This window comes from Diceros bicornis, chromosome 29 (assembly GCF_020826845.1).
Source record: "Diceros bicornis minor isolate mBicDic1 chromosome 29, mDicBic1.mat.cur, whole genome shotgun sequence".
Lineage (NCBI taxonomy): Eukaryota > Metazoa > Chordata > Mammalia > Perissodactyla > Rhinocerotidae > Diceros > Diceros bicornis.
The window spans coordinates 33718277-33734796 of record NC_080768.1 but is presented as its reverse complement, the minus strand read 5'-3'; the positions used below and the strand labels follow the sequence as shown (position 1 = coordinate 33734796).

At 38.6% G+C, this 16520-nt stretch overlaps 1 protein-coding gene across 1 annotated transcript in view; it reads right to left on the bottom strand.

Annotated features, from left to right (window-relative positions):
- KCNU1 (potassium calcium-activated channel subfamily U member 1) overlaps window positions 1–16520 on the bottom strand; it is a 134223-nt gene that overhangs the window by 56549 nt on the left and 61154 nt on the right. Inside the window, 1 exon segment of the mRNA XM_058524865.1 lies at window positions 7205–7296. Coding sequence (XP_058380848.1) covers window positions 7205–7296 — 92 coding nt within the window.

The following is a 16520-nucleotide window of genomic DNA, read 5'->3' as shown; positions in this document are numbered from 1 at the left end:
CTAAAAGTGAGTTCTGCTGCAGCATTGTCACCCCTCAGATTTAAATTGAAATGACATTTATCTTGAAGTCCTCTGTCTTTCCTACTCATACTATTGGTGTTAACACAAATGTAGAATGCTAGTAAAATTTTAGCAAGAGCTGCTTTAAGGTGAGTCTACAGACCATAGGTTCAATTATTTTGTGGGACAATCCTGTCTTTGGTGTCTTGATAATTGCTAACATTTATTGAGTGCTTACTCTCTGCTGGGAACTTTGCCAAGAGTCTTACACTTAATCTGCTCATCAGCCCTATGAGATTGGTGGTACCACTTGTTTTAGAGATGAGAGATCTGAGCCACAGAACAGTAAGTGACTTGTTCATGATCACACAGCATGGAAGTCACAGAGCTGAGATCTGACCCTGGACAGTCCATTTCTGGAGCCCTTGCTGTAGTCATGGGACCAGGCAGCCTCCTCCTCGATCGCTCTTGCAGTAACCTAAAAACTAACACGCCATAGCACACAATAGGCTTTGAGGTGTGCTCTTAAATGTAGGACAGGAGACTCTTACTGGACGTCGCCTAAAATCACACCTCCCCTTCTGATTGATGCCTGAAACCCTCCGTTAGGGCTTTGTTCCTTAGCTGAAGTCCTGGATCCTGGATTAAAGAAAAGCTACCACTGGAGGGGTTAATATTTTAAACTTCTGCTTTTGCAAATGATGGTTCAAAGAGCAGATGTTGATGTGGATAGTAAGTAGGTGGGGAGTGTGAGCACCTGAGAAGGGTGATGGTGGGTGTCAAACAGAGAGAAAAGAATGCAGAATGAAAAGTCTATGGCAATGCCTACTTCACATTTTTTCCCTAGAAACTCTAAGTCATGTCCTTAGTGCTTGAATAGAGTTTCACTTAGAAACAGTGACTCAGCTTCCCATCATCTTCACCTTGTCTTGTGGAGTTAGGCTTTTATATACGACCTGAAACAGACAAGGTCTCATTCCTGCCTTTCAGAAGATTATAAATGAGAAAAATGAAAACATGCAAAAACTAATTAATTAACGCAAATATATATATACACTCCGTAAATAATCAGTTACAGTTGCACTGTAATTTTTAGTCCCATGTTATGAGGGCTGCTTCCTCATCTTACCGCCCAGCTAAGTCAATGGAAATTTCCATACCTACAAGTCCTAGGAGAATTTGACTCCATTTTTCTTAAAGACCTGTCCACAGAATCACAAAGAGGTTTATAAAAGGCCTTTGTCCCTCCTTTATGACAGCTTTCCAAGCTAGTCAAACAGACAGGGCAAGGAAGACAAGTGTAATCGAAGGGATGTGTTAAATTCTCCACAGTATTACTCTGACGCTTTTATGAAGCCCGAAGCTTTTTTGTCTCCTATTTTTAAATAATAATAATAAAATACTATTTGTTAATCTAAAGAATTCACTTATTCAATACATACTTGATAAATTATTCCTATATATATGGTACTTTGCTGGAGTCACGGCACATTACTTCTTGGAAATCTAATTTTTGTCTATAGGCACAAGACAAGAACTAGAAAAGAGTAATTTAGAGAGTCTAAAAGAAAGTACCTATGCATTCTTTCTAAATTTTTGTTCTTCTATTCCCTGCCACTCTAGTTCTTTCATCTGTCTTTGGAACTTCAAGATAGCCTTTCCATATGTGTAGTGCATGTGTCTATCTCTATCCCGACCCCCATACCTATACCTATAACTATATGTGGATACATTCGTATTACTGTTTTCTTTGGACTTTGTGTTGAGACTTGATGAAGATGCTTATTAAAGTTCACAGCCGACACATACTCTTGCTAGTGACTCGTATGTATCCCAATAACATCAATTGAAATGAGAAAGGCACCTTTAGAGGTTCTGGAGTCTCAGGAAATCATAGGACTAGGAACATAAGTGCTATTTGGACTCTTAGAGAACAGTAACTCTGAAAGATGAAATGCTGGCTATACAGTATTAAGTAAATGTGGATTTCTAGAACATGATTTGAAATGCTACAGTGAGGGCGTATTCAATAAGCATATATGAATGAAGGAATCAAAGAAGGCTTTTGATTTACTAGATAGGGACTATATTTAACTCAGACAAGTCTATGCTTATATAGAGGGAAAGTCATTTTAAAAGCTTAATATGAAAGAAAAGAAAAAAAGTACCTGCTCAGATAATCTCATATGATCAGTTTCTGTAGAAAGCTCAGACAGGAGACAGGATGTGGAGAGAAAAGAAGAACAATGTATGGTGATTTATATCTAATCTTCTGCCCCTAGAAAGACTCTGGAAGCTGGTCCTTAGTAGTTCAGACATCACTGAGACTAAAGGATGGTATTTCTCTTGCCTACATCATCTGGGGCACAGAATCCAATAAGGTGTGCAGAACTGAGAGAAAAGGGAAGAAGGGTCCAGCTTCATTTCCTAAGAGAATAATGTGTGTGTGTGCAGTGAGGGGGCATAGCACCTGAAAGTGAGAGGTCCTAGGGACAGATGTCTCAGGAGTCATGCCTGTGCATAAATTATATAGGCCAAGAAGTGAGTGTGCCAGAAGAGAAAGAATTTCCCCCAGTTGGATGGATTTCCACATGTCCTTACGGTCAGTGTACCTCTTATACTAACAAGCTTCTGGCCCAGCAGAGAATATCCTGGCAGTCTTTCTCAATGGACTATAATTTGCTCGGAAAATGAAGACTGCTATGGGACTAGTTGTGCCGGAAAACAGCCAAGGAAGGAGGTAGAATTGCCATGAAAAGAGTGTTCTGGAGGGGGAACAGCAAGCTGCAGGCAGACTTGGATGTGGCAAAGTGACTGTACCATGGGAGGTGCTGCATTATAGATCCTCATTGAAAACCCTGTTGACATGCTCCTTCGAGCTGATGGTCTATGGGCGGGGTGGTAGACAGTGAATGAAATTCTGGAAGGTCTTAAACTTCAAACCCTCTCCCCCTAAATGTGGCAGAAAGTGGTTACAAAAGCATGGGAAATGATGGCAGAAGGGGATGGAGGAACAGAACAACAACAACATGAACCATTTTTCACCTGTTCAATTTTTACTGTGTGTTAGGCACTATACAAGAACTTAATCTGTTTCATCTCATTCAATCCTCACAACATTTTAACTATTTAGGTTTAATATTATCTCTAATTTGCAGATGAGGAAACTGAAGCTTAAAGGCTAAAAAGGGTGATGATGTAGGGCTCATGCTTGCCACAGGGGTAATGCTCATGGCTGACATTTGTGGGCCACTTGAATTTTAAAGAGCTGGGTTGGACATTAGGAAAGAGAGAAAGTAATGTCCATGGTCTCTGGTCTCTCTAAAAGAAGAGGAAGTTAATATTATAAATATGATCATAGCCATAAGTTTCACAAAGACATAGTGGGAAGGGAAGTTATATGGGAAAGTACTTAGATTTCAATATAATGTGTAAGAGTTGAATTCAGCAGACCTGGATGGAGGATTTCTAGGGAAGGGCTAATGTGTCCAAAGAAGACAAACCTCTCTATTAGAAATGGTTTCCTCTCTTGACCCAGATCTATCATGCACTGCTTGGAAATTTCTGTCTATCTTTGTTTCATTGATTAGATATCTATCAATATCTACTTGAGTTTGGAAACACTTACTTTTGAAAATGCTGAATGACTTAGTGTGGTTGTTGTGTTATTGGTCAGACACACTACAATATGATTTAGTTGTATCTAAATCTTTTTTTCTAATATCTAATTAAAATAAGTTTTACTGAAAAAGTGAATTTTGATAGAGGAGAAGCAGAGAATGGTAAATGACTGTAGAACAGTAAAATGGGCAGAACTCTCCTAAGCTTACCCAAAGTAGGGTGGCCACAGTATGGCAAAGAAATTGGAAGAGAGGCAACTGGGCTCCAGGAGTGGTTGAGATGTATTTCTATTTATCATCAAGTTTTGCATAGGTCTAACTTTATCACCTGAAAATGAAAAGGGGATATTCATCTTCACTCTCTAATATTACAAGACGCCTTGATTTAAGGACACAGAATTCAGGTGAATAGAGCTAGTGTTTGTTTATTTATTCTACAAATACACATTTAATTACCATCTATTAAACAGATTTTTGTGTGCTAGTCTGAGAATCCAAGTGCTATTTATAACATTGTTTATTCTATGGGAAAAGAAAGATACCAGGGGTGCAATGAAATATTGGACTATAACTTTTGTGTAAGTTAGGGCTGTCTGTATTGCTTCAAGTACTAAGAATAGAAGAGAGTAGTTTCTGAACTTCCCAGAAAACCCACTGGTGGCCTGAAGATTACATCTTTAAAAGCATCAAGCCCATTGTCAGCAAAACTATAAATAATATTACGCTGTTTTTGGTATGTGAATGTAGTACTATTAACACATCAAAAGTGGATCAAAAATAGCACATACCACACATTTCACATTTTTTTCCCCAATAATGCCTACTTGTCTGGATTAAGCCATCAAGTGTATTTTACCACTTATTGTTGCTACCTAAGACATATGTTTGCCAATTTGCTGGCTGGAGTTATCTTTGCCTTGCAAATAAAAAGAGTAATAAACAAAAAACAAAACAAAGAATCCCAACCCTATTCTCTAGTACTAAGTGGAGCAGGATCTGTTACTGATCCATTAACACTACAGTTAAATCAACTGAGCTAACCAACTCCATTGAGGAATTATCACAGAAATTCACTCACAAATGGCATTCATGTATTCAAATGTACACCACCGTCTAATCAGCAGTATGGCCCTGATTAGTCTTTTCTCTAAGCCTCTGTAGTTCATGTGAACATATGTTGTTTTTAAATTAAGAGGTGCAAGTGGATTAAGCATCATCTTAGGAGAAGATCTGGATGGGTAACTATCACCACCTCTGCCCTTCTTTAGGGGCTTTTAAAGCATATTTAGGGGTCCCCTGGCCAGACACAGGGCGGATAGGCCCAGTCTATGGATGGATCAGGCCATCTGGATCAATTCTCCTTTTAGATGCCTGCTTTAGACCATTTCCTTATTTATCATCGCAATGGGGGAATTAAAGACAATGGGAAAAATACCAATAAGTTAAATCATTTTGTTTTTATGGCTTCGCTAAAAAACAGTGAGAAAAGTCAGTGAAATTGAATGATTACAATTACATTTAAGGATTGTCTGTGGCTTTTGATTATCCGTGACTTGCCCATCCTCTATTACTACAGAGAAGTCATGGGAAAGAATAAATGAAAGCATAAACATGATTGGACCACTCTATGTGTTATCACATATGTTGTCTTTATATTCTCAAAACAATTTTAAAATTTGAATCATATTTTTGTAACAACTTTGCATTAACATATACATAGTGTACACACATTTATACGCACATGCCACAATACCAATAGCAAAGAATGTATTCTTAAGAAATTTGAGATGTTATTTCTCACAGCACTCCACCATGTATTCTCACCTCCAGTCAGGCTAGCTGGTGCATGGAAGGCTCCATGTTTTCCCCCATGCCTTGCCCATGTCACATCTTTCACAAGAGGTGAGATTCCCACTCTCTTCTACCTTTCTAAATTCCACCTCCCACAGGAAACCTTCTGGAACAATCTATCCAGACTTCTCATTGACTTCTTCCTCCTTTGACCTCCTGCAAGAATCACCAATGTAGCACTTGAAGGAATGTTGTCTTATTTGGCCTCTGATTTATTTCATATGAATTCATCTTGTTTACTCAACTAGATTGCACGGGGGTTGAAACATGATTTCTATTTTTACAAACGCATCAAGCACAGTGCCTACTTAGCACATAGAGGTATTTAATAAATACTTATTTACCAACCGTTTTAAAAGAAGAAAAAATTATCTGTAAATCCCAATGCTAGTCTGTAGCTGTTTTGTTGTCATTAAGAGTGAGGCAAAATGTGAATTTCTGAAATTCCACAGCACCTTTCCTCCCAACAGTTCTTAATCCCATCCTACAGATTATCTCACTTAGTTTCATAAAATCCTGGAACGGAAGGCAAGAAGGGCAGAAACTATAATTCCTATGACTTTTAGACTTATATTCCTCTTAGAAAGTGCACACATGAAGTGGTGGCACCTTTAGCGGCTCAAACATCTGACACCTGCCTCACCTGTGGGAGAGGTAGAGTAAAACCTCCATTAACCAGACCATCTATCCACAGTCCTCAAGTAAACAGAAGCATGATTCTTCATGTACTAATAAAAGAGGTGAAATTACAGCAAAAACAAGATCAAGGATTTATTTCAAAATCCATATCCTTGGAAGACTCTGCACTTATTACATATTCAGTTCAATTTCATACACCTTCCTAATATAATATTTGATAATTTCAATAACAAACATTTCATGAGCACTTACTTTCAGCCAGGAATCAAGCAAAGTGTTTTAAATAACTAATCTTATTGAATCATTATAAAACACCTACAAAGTATTCATTACTGTCATACTTATTTAAGATAGCAAAATGGAGATACATAGGAGTAAAGCAACTTGCCCAAGATCACACAGCTTAAAGCCAGCCTTTGAACTTATGTAATGCCAGAGCACAATGACTGCACTCTGCTGATAATACAATACTTACCTGTAGACAATCACAATTCTCAATCATTAAAGACTTTCCTGGTATACTATAGCTACCAAACTAAAATGTTGCCAACATATTAGATCAACCCTCTGTTTAAAATCTACTAAACAGATCACCTTCCACGTCCAACCCTGTTAATCAAGGTTTTAATGTACTAAAGATCTGTAGGGAAAAGAAAATGGGGGAGGAAGAATTTGTTGACCCTATTTTGTGGATTCAAAAACAAAGGCAATCTCATCATCAATTTGTTGGAAATAATAGGGGATGGATTAATAGAAAAGCCATTTGGAAGTAGTTGAAATTTCACTCAAACCCACATTTCTAGAGTGCTTGAAAGGTAATCTGAAAGAAAACTGGGTACAGAATCTTTGGTTATCATAGATATAAATTATTTGAGCAATGTTGGGGGGAGGTATATTTGCTTAGCTTAATGATATTGGGAGAAGTAGGGATGAATTCATGTTGGTGAGGAACAATTCAATTGGTTAGTATAGGAGCTGATAAAGCAAATATTCTGATTTAAGTCAAATTTTTATTGCCCAGTGATTCTCAGAAAGCCATAGGGGACCAGGGTTCTCTGAGGCTCTTACCTGGTGGTAAAGCTCAAGGTGCTCACCATGTTTGACTGTAGCCCTTGCATAGAATCCTCTATTTCTGTATCAGAGGAGAATTCCTTCACACTGCTTCTCTTTACCATTATTGTGGCCCCTGCAATAGCATAGCAATCTTAGTGAGCTGGCATAATATCTCCTAATAAGGGATTTTTGGACTATTCCTTTGGCTGAGACATTTCTAGGCCTTCGACTAGGGAGAGGCTGGTGATTCCTTAGCTACTGACTAATTCTAAGGATGAATTATAGAAAACTCTTTAATTTCCTTCTACAGAGTTAGAGAGCAGGTGGAAAATGATTTTGAGGATTTCAATACCATACAGTATGCTTAGAATAAGTACCTATTGAGTTGCAGCTGCACCTTTATAACCCATCACTCCTCCCATTTCACCCAAGAGTTTGGCATCTGGGGAGACTTCCTGCTACAGGCAGGGTCTAGAGCCACTATAGGACTGTAAAAAAGGATCACTATACAAGCCTCCTTCTCCCTTCTGTAGATACTGCTCAGGTTGCAATTCATTCTTCTTGGATATTGCCTCCTTCTAGTTTATTTTTCCTTCAAGGCTTGCTTTATTATTAATTTTAACTTTTGAAGACTCTCGATCTTACATGAGCTATGTCTCAAAAGATTTGTGAATTTCCAAATCTGAAAATAACAAAAGCAAATAATTGTCCAATCTGCAAAATGGGGATAATACTGGGACTTCAAAGGGTGATTGTGAGGGTAAATGCAAGAATGTTTGAAATTTAATAATTAAATGAGCAACAGGAAGCTGCATTGAGATGGAAAACACTGACATATGAGCCATTACTTCTTCCGGGACCCATATGTTGGTACTCAATCATGTCATTCTTATTCCAGACCCAGATTCAACCCTAGGAATCCTTTCAAAACGCTGGGCTAGGAAGCCATTGTTGGTCCATAAGAATTGGCACTTGATATTGTGATAAAAAATAACATTCCAAAGGATGCTTTGGAAGTTAAATGATTCTCTTTCACTTTTTAAGGACCCTGCATTCTCTGTTTGCCTGAGTCTGACTGCTGGGTGATCAAAGATGGGGAGATTGTGTGTGAAGTTACCAAGGAGATGGACAAAGTCAAAGAGTAGCCATCACTGCTACTCCTCTTCTCCTGCCCACTCAAATGGAGAAAAGAGACATGACCTTTTCCTCCTGTGTCAGTTTAAGAATCATCTCTGTACTTAGTCTACTCAGAATGGGGAGTTCATGTGCAACAAGGATTTAAACTGACATATCACCAGGTTTTGGACAATGGCAGACAGAAAGAGCCACAAAAACATCTTGGTATCCCTCTTCTTTTAATATAATTCTTTATGAACCATTCTAATCCATAGAAAATATCAGTTGTGTCAAAACACACTTCTGGAAGAAGAGGAATATCCTTTGGATATGTGATTTGTCAGCTTAAATCAGCAATAATTGCATCACACAGGTATGCTAAGAGCTAGGTTTGGAGTGAGATTGCTCCCTACCTGTAAGCCTGAGAAGCCTTCACTTACATACGGAGGCTTGATGGGGGTTTTCAGGTTGACTGATGTTTCCTTATTTTGTGGTTACCTTTTGCCCTGGAGGGAATGGCTCAGGAAGAGAACATCTGAAGAAAAATCTGAGGGAGGACTAGTGTGTTACCAACTGTCAGTCTTTAAAAGCTAGCCGGCTTGGTGCACATGATAGAAGCTAAGCTATGGAATGCAAAAGGCAACATGCCCAAACTGGCTTAGGAACAATGGAACTTTCGGGAAGCCTCTGCTTTCTCAGAGCCTAACTCTCCAGCCAACAACATTTGCCAGGTAATAAAAAAAGGCTGGGAGAGAATAAGTGGGTGAGGTGAGTGCTATGTATGAACCTTGAAATTTTTGCTGAAACTGTAACTCTCCCCTTGTGTCATTCTTAACAAAATCTCTTCTAAAAGCACATTAATGATTTGTATAATTTTGGAAGGTTTCATATTCGTGAAGGTATGTGCATGCATTTGCGGGTTGGAAAGAACAGCCAGTGTGAAGACTGGTGAAGTCTCAGGCTGTGTGTTGGCTGCCTGAAGAGGAAAGAGGACTCCCCCACATGATCTCTTTTGGTCCCTTCCAACTGTAAATTCGATAATCCTAATGACCTTCAAAAACAATTCTCAAAGTGTTCTCTCTACAGGTTGTAGATAAGACAGTTAAGAGTGTGCAACAATTGATTGTTGCCCTTCTCCCGAGTTTCTATGCTGCTTCAAACATTTGGGAAAAATGCAAAGAATAAAATAAAAACAGGAAAGCGAAGTCTCCTCTCTCAAGGCAGTAGATAAGCAACTGAAGTTTCTCTGACTCCATTCTAAGAGAGTTTGATCATTTTATTTATTTATATTTTTATCTATCTACAGCTGATGGTGTGTAATTATTTTTTCACATTTCCGGAAAGAAAAAAAATAGGATGGATTTTTGCCTAATACTCTAGCCAGACTGCTAATGTCTTGCCATGGCTTACTATGACTTCCCAATGGATATTCTAGAGCAGGTTTCTGGATAAAACATTAGACATCAAAAAAGACACAGCATCTAAGACCTGTGAATGACTGAGAAAAAAAATGAAAGTCCTATACATGGCCAACAATTTGATTATCTTTCTCTCTTCTTCAAGAAGTGATTTCCTTGAAAGCTACAGGCAAACATTTTCCTTTCTTGGCATATATAATTAGGATTGCATGTTAAGACATGCCTCATATATGATTTCCATATGGATAGCAATAATTCTACTTCTTCCTCTCTCCCTCAAGAAATCTTATCATAGTTCAAATGAGTGAAAATAATTCCTATATTACTTGGATAATTCTGCATATGCTCTAGTTTACTAAATAGCTAAATTGTTGTAATTATTTACAAAATTTAGTGTTTACCAATCATTGTGACACACCTAAAAAGTGATATCATGTATTCTGGATAAGAACAACTGCTCTTAGGAGCTAAAGAAGCAGCAGGACAACAGATCAAGCCAATGCCTTAGTCTTGCAAAAGTGGGGATAATATTCATCTATTTATTTATTTATTTATTTGTAAATCCATTCATGATAGGAACTTTATTTCAGGAAAATCATTATAGCCGTGAAAGACGGCATGGATTGGCATAAAAAGAAGCTAGATCCAGGGAAACCCAGTAGGAAGCTAGTGGAATCATTGGGATAAGAAAAAAATAGGGTCACAGCTAAGGTGGAGATGGACACTAAGGACTGGACAAAATAGACCCCCATTTTGTCAACTGTAGGATTAGCAGAATGATAGCAATTGCTATGAATATAAGAATACAAGACATTGGTGTATGCTCTTTGTGGATGTATTACCAAGCTGCTTTCCCTTTTATTGGAATTCAGTGGACATGTAGCCCCTGACCTTGCTTTAGAGAAGAAGACAGGAGGAGAGCTCTGACTGGACTTCAGAGCTGCTTAGGAAAGCCAAGTGAAGGAGACGAGCTGGTACATTCATGAGGGTAGTTACATCTCAACCTTCTGGGTTTGGAATTCTCCTCCCAAGGGAACATTGGCTGGGGTGACTCCCTTCTTGAAGAGATCAATTAGTCTTCCATGTTTATGAAAAATGTGACCCAGGACCAAACCTAAAGAAAACTGTAAAAAGGGGTCAATTCAAGTTTGGCCCACCTATTCAAACCATTTCCTAACATTTCTTCCTGTCCCTGACACCTTTCACACTCTTTCCAATTTCTTTTTCAACAATTCCCCTCTCCTTTAGATGCAACTCCATGGCAAAAATTAATATTTTAATGAGTACTCTAAAATAATTCTCAAGGGGTGGAGATTAGAGGAGTTAGAGACTGCTCCCTGTCCTGGTTGAAGACCACCACTCTAAAACCTTAGGTTTTAGAGATTTCAATGGTGAAAAAGCAGGCAGTGAACTGTATAGTTGGGGTTGGGAAAGTTCCTGCACAATAACTTATCTAATTACATTAAGCAGAAAAGCAGAAGACAATTACTCCTCCTGCTCTGAAGCCTAGCCCTCCTGGTCTTCATGATCTGAATCCAAAAAACATCAGGGAATGGGTTCAAATAAATGTAATCTACTAGGACTGCCAATTCTTATTCCATCTGTATTTCATTGATGAGAAAGGAAATAATGAGATTCCTTTTGAGTTTATGTTCCCATGGGTAATACGATCATTAATATACACACAGTACTTACTATTTTCCAAGCACTGGTCTTAATGCTATTTATATTAATATACTCAATTTGTATACTCTTTATGTACTAATATTCTCATTTAACCATTTGAGATATGTAATAATATTTCGACATTTTTCAGATATCTGAAGCACACTAAGAACTTAAATTTGTCTAAAGTCACACAGCTAAGAAGTGACCAATCCAGAATCTATGTTCTTTTCCATGCTGCCTCTCTAAAATGTTGGATTGTGAACTTAAGTGGAAAATCTCTGGTGTAGTTCTAGTTTAGAAAAATGGAGGTGATCAAAGGAAGAGGGATCAGAATTCATAGAATATCAGAATTGAAAAGGGCCACAGAGATGATGAGGACTGCCCGGTTTGGAAATGATGACACTGAGACCCCAAAAAGTACCATCTTCCCTAAACCACAGCTAATCAGTGGCACAGCTGTGTCAGAATTCGTGTCTTCTGCATTCTCATTGAGTACAGTAGGAGGAAGAAACTGGTGGGACCCAGCAAACTTAATGAGCTCAATAAAGAGATAATTATTTGAAGGGAGTGGGCTGGGAATAGTCTTCATCTGGCTCTGAAAACATGAAATTGTCAACCTGAAATCTGTACTAATCCAAAGTCAGTAAGTTCTCTATTTTGTCATTTATTGGTAAGTTCCTAAGTCCTTCTTGAAAGTTAATTCTCTGGGAGAATATCCAGATATTATTATGACTGTCAAACATTAGGGCCAAGCAGTCCCCTTCTACAGCGATGTCCTCTTTGCACATTTTGGCTAGAACCAGCTCTCCAGATTCACATCCACACACAAGTCTACCCTCTAGCCACCTGACCCATGAGCGTTTCATGGTACTCTGCTGCCATCATCTGGCAAACTGAAGTCAAGAACAGTTGACTTGCTCCTTGCCTGCTATTTAAGAATCTTGACACCAGATTAGTAGATTTCTGCTGGATGCAGTGGGATAGTCTTGGTAGGAGTGATCAGGGAGGATCAATATGGGTCAGGAAGAAGAAATAATTCTATTATGAGAAGAATGAAATATTCTGAGGAATGAGATAACTACATCAAAGCTCTAACATTAGATTGTAAATTGAAAGTCTTACTAATTTATTCCCTAGATATTATACAATACATGCCACAGAATTTTTAAAATTTGTTATATCTACAAATATAAAGGCAGAGCCTTTCTCTTTATACAAAAATCTTTCCATCTCTATACTAGAGCAACTTCCTCTGTTAAAATATTTATAGTAAAATCACTCTTAATAGTCAGCTAAAGGGGTGATTATTCATTTTTAGAAAACATTTTTGTTTTGCAAAATGACTGACACAGTGCATGCATATGAATGGGTATAATTTATTTGCAAAAGTTTGATTTGTACGTTGTGTTTACAGGGATAAGTCTACTGCAAGAAACCATGCTAAATTTTCATATAGTATAAAGATATGTGTACTGAGATGATACTTTTAATGTATTATTTTTTCTTTCTGATTCACACCTTTTTTAATGAGACCTTTCTCCTATTTATTCAGCCTCATCCATTGCCTCAAGAAAGATTCATATTGTTATAGAATGCAAAAAAGTAAATGTTTAACTTATGAGTCCAATATAGGATCTTGAAGCCCATTTAATTAACAATATTCTTCAGACTCAAGCATTTAGTTACAAACACCACAGACAATAGGGATTGCAGGAAATTACATAGGAATAGTTTCTTTCTATGCCCCAAATTGTCTGAGATCTTCAAGGGAAAATTGAAAGACTCAGAGAAAATAAAGATAGGGTTAAGATAGAGCCTTTAGTTCTACATGTGGAACAACAGCATGAGAAACTCCATGGAACCGCTCCTCAGTGTAACAATAACTAATGAAAATTATTAACAAACACACAGCCATTTAAATTCTCTAGAAATTGTCCTATGGGGATATAGCAAATGAAGTAAAATTATTCAAGAAATTATACTAAATCTTAGTAAGAACTGCAGGAGTCTGTGGCACTTGAGCCACAAACTGCTTCCTTCCCTCCAACCCCAACTAAGTGTTATAGAAGCTCCATTCTGGATAAGTGTGCCCAAGAATACAGAGCTCCCTCTCTCTCCAGCTCCCAGTCAAGGGCTATGATATGTCTCTGGGAGGGAAAGGGCACCAGCATTTTGGATTCCTCCAGCTCCGTGTTGCAGAGGCTAAATTTCAGGTGAGTACAGCCAAGAGGATGGAGGCTCTCTTCCTCCACACAGCCCTCATTCTTAGGATAGAGGCCCTGCCCAGGCATCACAGGGTGAACAGAATGGAGCACTGATTATCCTCATCCCAGCTTACACCCACGGCACATGTTTCATAGTGGGAGAGGCAAGCCAAGAAGACCAGAAGCTACCACCAATGCCCAGTGTCCTGCTCAAAAAGCAGGTGTGTCACCTTAAGAGAAGTAGACCACTGTCCCTATCTCCCAAACTCTGGAGTAAAGGCTCAGAGATTTTTGCCCAGAGGGAGAAGCAGGTCATAAGAACAGAGAGCTCTGAAGCTCTTCCCAATGGAATTGGCTTTACTTGGAACGGAGTGTGGAGAAGTTCAAGCCCAAGGATAGTCTTGAAAACAATGGTGATTCTGGTGGCAAACAATTAAGTGCAGGCGAGTAACTCAGAGAACAACAAGGTAAACCATAGGCCAGAATTTACTATATAGTGAACCAGGAAAAAAGACAGCTAATAATTGTTCTCTCAGGTTCAGAACAAACCTCAAAGACTGGCCTCAAAAACTACTGCTGCAAAGGGGTCCAAATTTAACTGGATAATACTGTAGGGCAATATATGCCTCAGGGTATTGTCAAAAATAATAGAGTGATCTTCAGCCAATTAGTGTAGCCTAAGATCTGGGTGTGATACCAACAGAGGCAGAGAGCTTAACAGAGAGATCAGGGAAGGAAACAATTACAAAGAGCCCTGCTAAAACCACTGTCATACCAGGGTGACTGTGTGCATGTCCAACACTGCACTCAATGAGCAACATCAGAGGCTTCACACTGCAATGGAAATAGATTTCAATGAAACAGTCCAACCAAGTCACTAACCAACCAATCAAAAAAGCAATGACAAGCCCTGGTGTCCAGAGTTGCTACAGTATATTATCTAAAAGTCTAGGTTTCAACAAAAAAATTATGAGAGGTGCAAAGAAACAGGAAACCACAAACAAGGCAAAGGGGTGAAAAAAGCAGACAACAGAAACTGCCTGTGCAAGGATCCAGATGTCAGACTGAGCAGATAAAGTCTTCAGAAAAGCTACTATAAATATGTTCAAAGAACTAAAGAAAATTATGACTTAAGAAGTAAAGAAATGCATGACAATGTCTCTTCAAAAAGACAATATCAATAAACAGATAGGAATTTTAAAAAAGAACCAAAAGGAAATTCTATAGTTGAAAAGTACACAAACTGAAGTTAATTATTCACTAGAGGGGTTAGTGGATTGAACAGTGTCTCCCAAAATTCAAGTCTACCTGGAACCTCAGAATGTGACTATTATGAACTGAATTGTGTCCCTCTGAAATTTATATGTTGAAGTCCTAACTCCCAATGTGGCTGTATTTGGAGATAGGGTCTTTACAGAAGTAATTAAGGCTAACTGAGGTCATAAAGACAGGGCTTCTATCTGATAGGATTAGTGTCCTTATAAGAAGAAGAGAGAGAAGAACCCACTCTCTCTGCCATGTGAGGACACAGTGAGAAGGCAGCCATCTGCAAGCCAAGAAGAGAGCTCTCACTGGAAACTGAATCGACCAGCACCTTGATCTTGGACTTTTCAGTCTCCACGACCATGAGAAAATAAGTTTCTGTTGTTTAAGCCACGTAGTCTGTGGTATTTTGTTATGGCAGCCCAAGCTGACTAATACAGTGCCTTAAATGGAAATAGCATATTTGCAGATGTAATTAGGTAAGGATCTGAAGATGAAATCACCCTGGATTTTTGATGAGTTCTAAGTCCAATGACTGGTATCCTTATAAGAAGAAGAAAACAGACAGACACGAGGGAGAGACATAGGAGAGAGGGTCATGTGAAGATGGAGACAGAGATTGGAGTCATGCTGCCAAAAGCAAGGAATGCCAAGAGACAGCAGAAGCTGGAAGACACAAGGAAGGATTCTCCCCTAGAGCCTTTGGAGGGAGTGTGGCACTGCTGGCACCTTTATTTCAGACATTTAGCTTCAGAACTGTGAGAAAATAATTTTCTGTTGTTTTAAGCCACCCAGTTTATGGCAATTTGTTATGACAGGCCTAGGAAATGAATCAAGGGGCTTATGGTAGGCAGAAAATGTCCCCCTCCCTGAAAGACGCCCATGTCCTAATCCCCAGAACATGTCCATATGTTATGTTACATACGGCAAGGGGGATTCAAGGTGCAGATGGAATTAAAGGTGCTAATCAGCACACCTGAAGAGATTTTCCTGGATTATCCAGGTGGGCCCAATGTAATCACAGGAGTTCTTTAAATGTGGAACAGGGAGGCAGAAGAGCCCGAGTCAGAGAAAGAGATGTGATGAGGGAAGCAGAATCAGAGTAATGAGAAGTGATAAAGACATTGCTGGCTTTGAAGACAGAAGGGAGCCATGAGCCAAGTAATACAGACAGCCTCTGCAAGCCGAAAAAAGCAAGACAATTGATTCTCCCCTAGAACTTCCATAAAGAAACATAGCCATGCTGACTGACCCCTGCCCAGACTTCTGAATGGTAAGATGATAAATGTTAATTTATCACTAAGCCACTAAATTTGTTACAGTAGCAATTGGAGACTAATGCAGAGCCCAACAGATTTGCCAGAAGAAAGAAACAGCAAATATAAAGAGAAATTGATAGAGATTATGCAATCCAAAAAATCAAGAGTGAGAATGAGCCAGAGAGAAAGAAAAGAATGAAGAAAAAGTAACAGTTTCAGAAAAATGTGGATCCCCATTAAGTGTACCATGAACATGCAAAGGGAGGACCAATAGGAGGGAAGAGAAACGAAGGAGCAGAAAAAGATACTTAAAGAAATAATGAATGAAATCTTCCCAAATTTGATGAAAAATATTAAGTATTATTTTCCTATAATGCTGTAACAAATTACCATGAACTTAAAACAACCTTCCTTTATTCTCTTACAGTT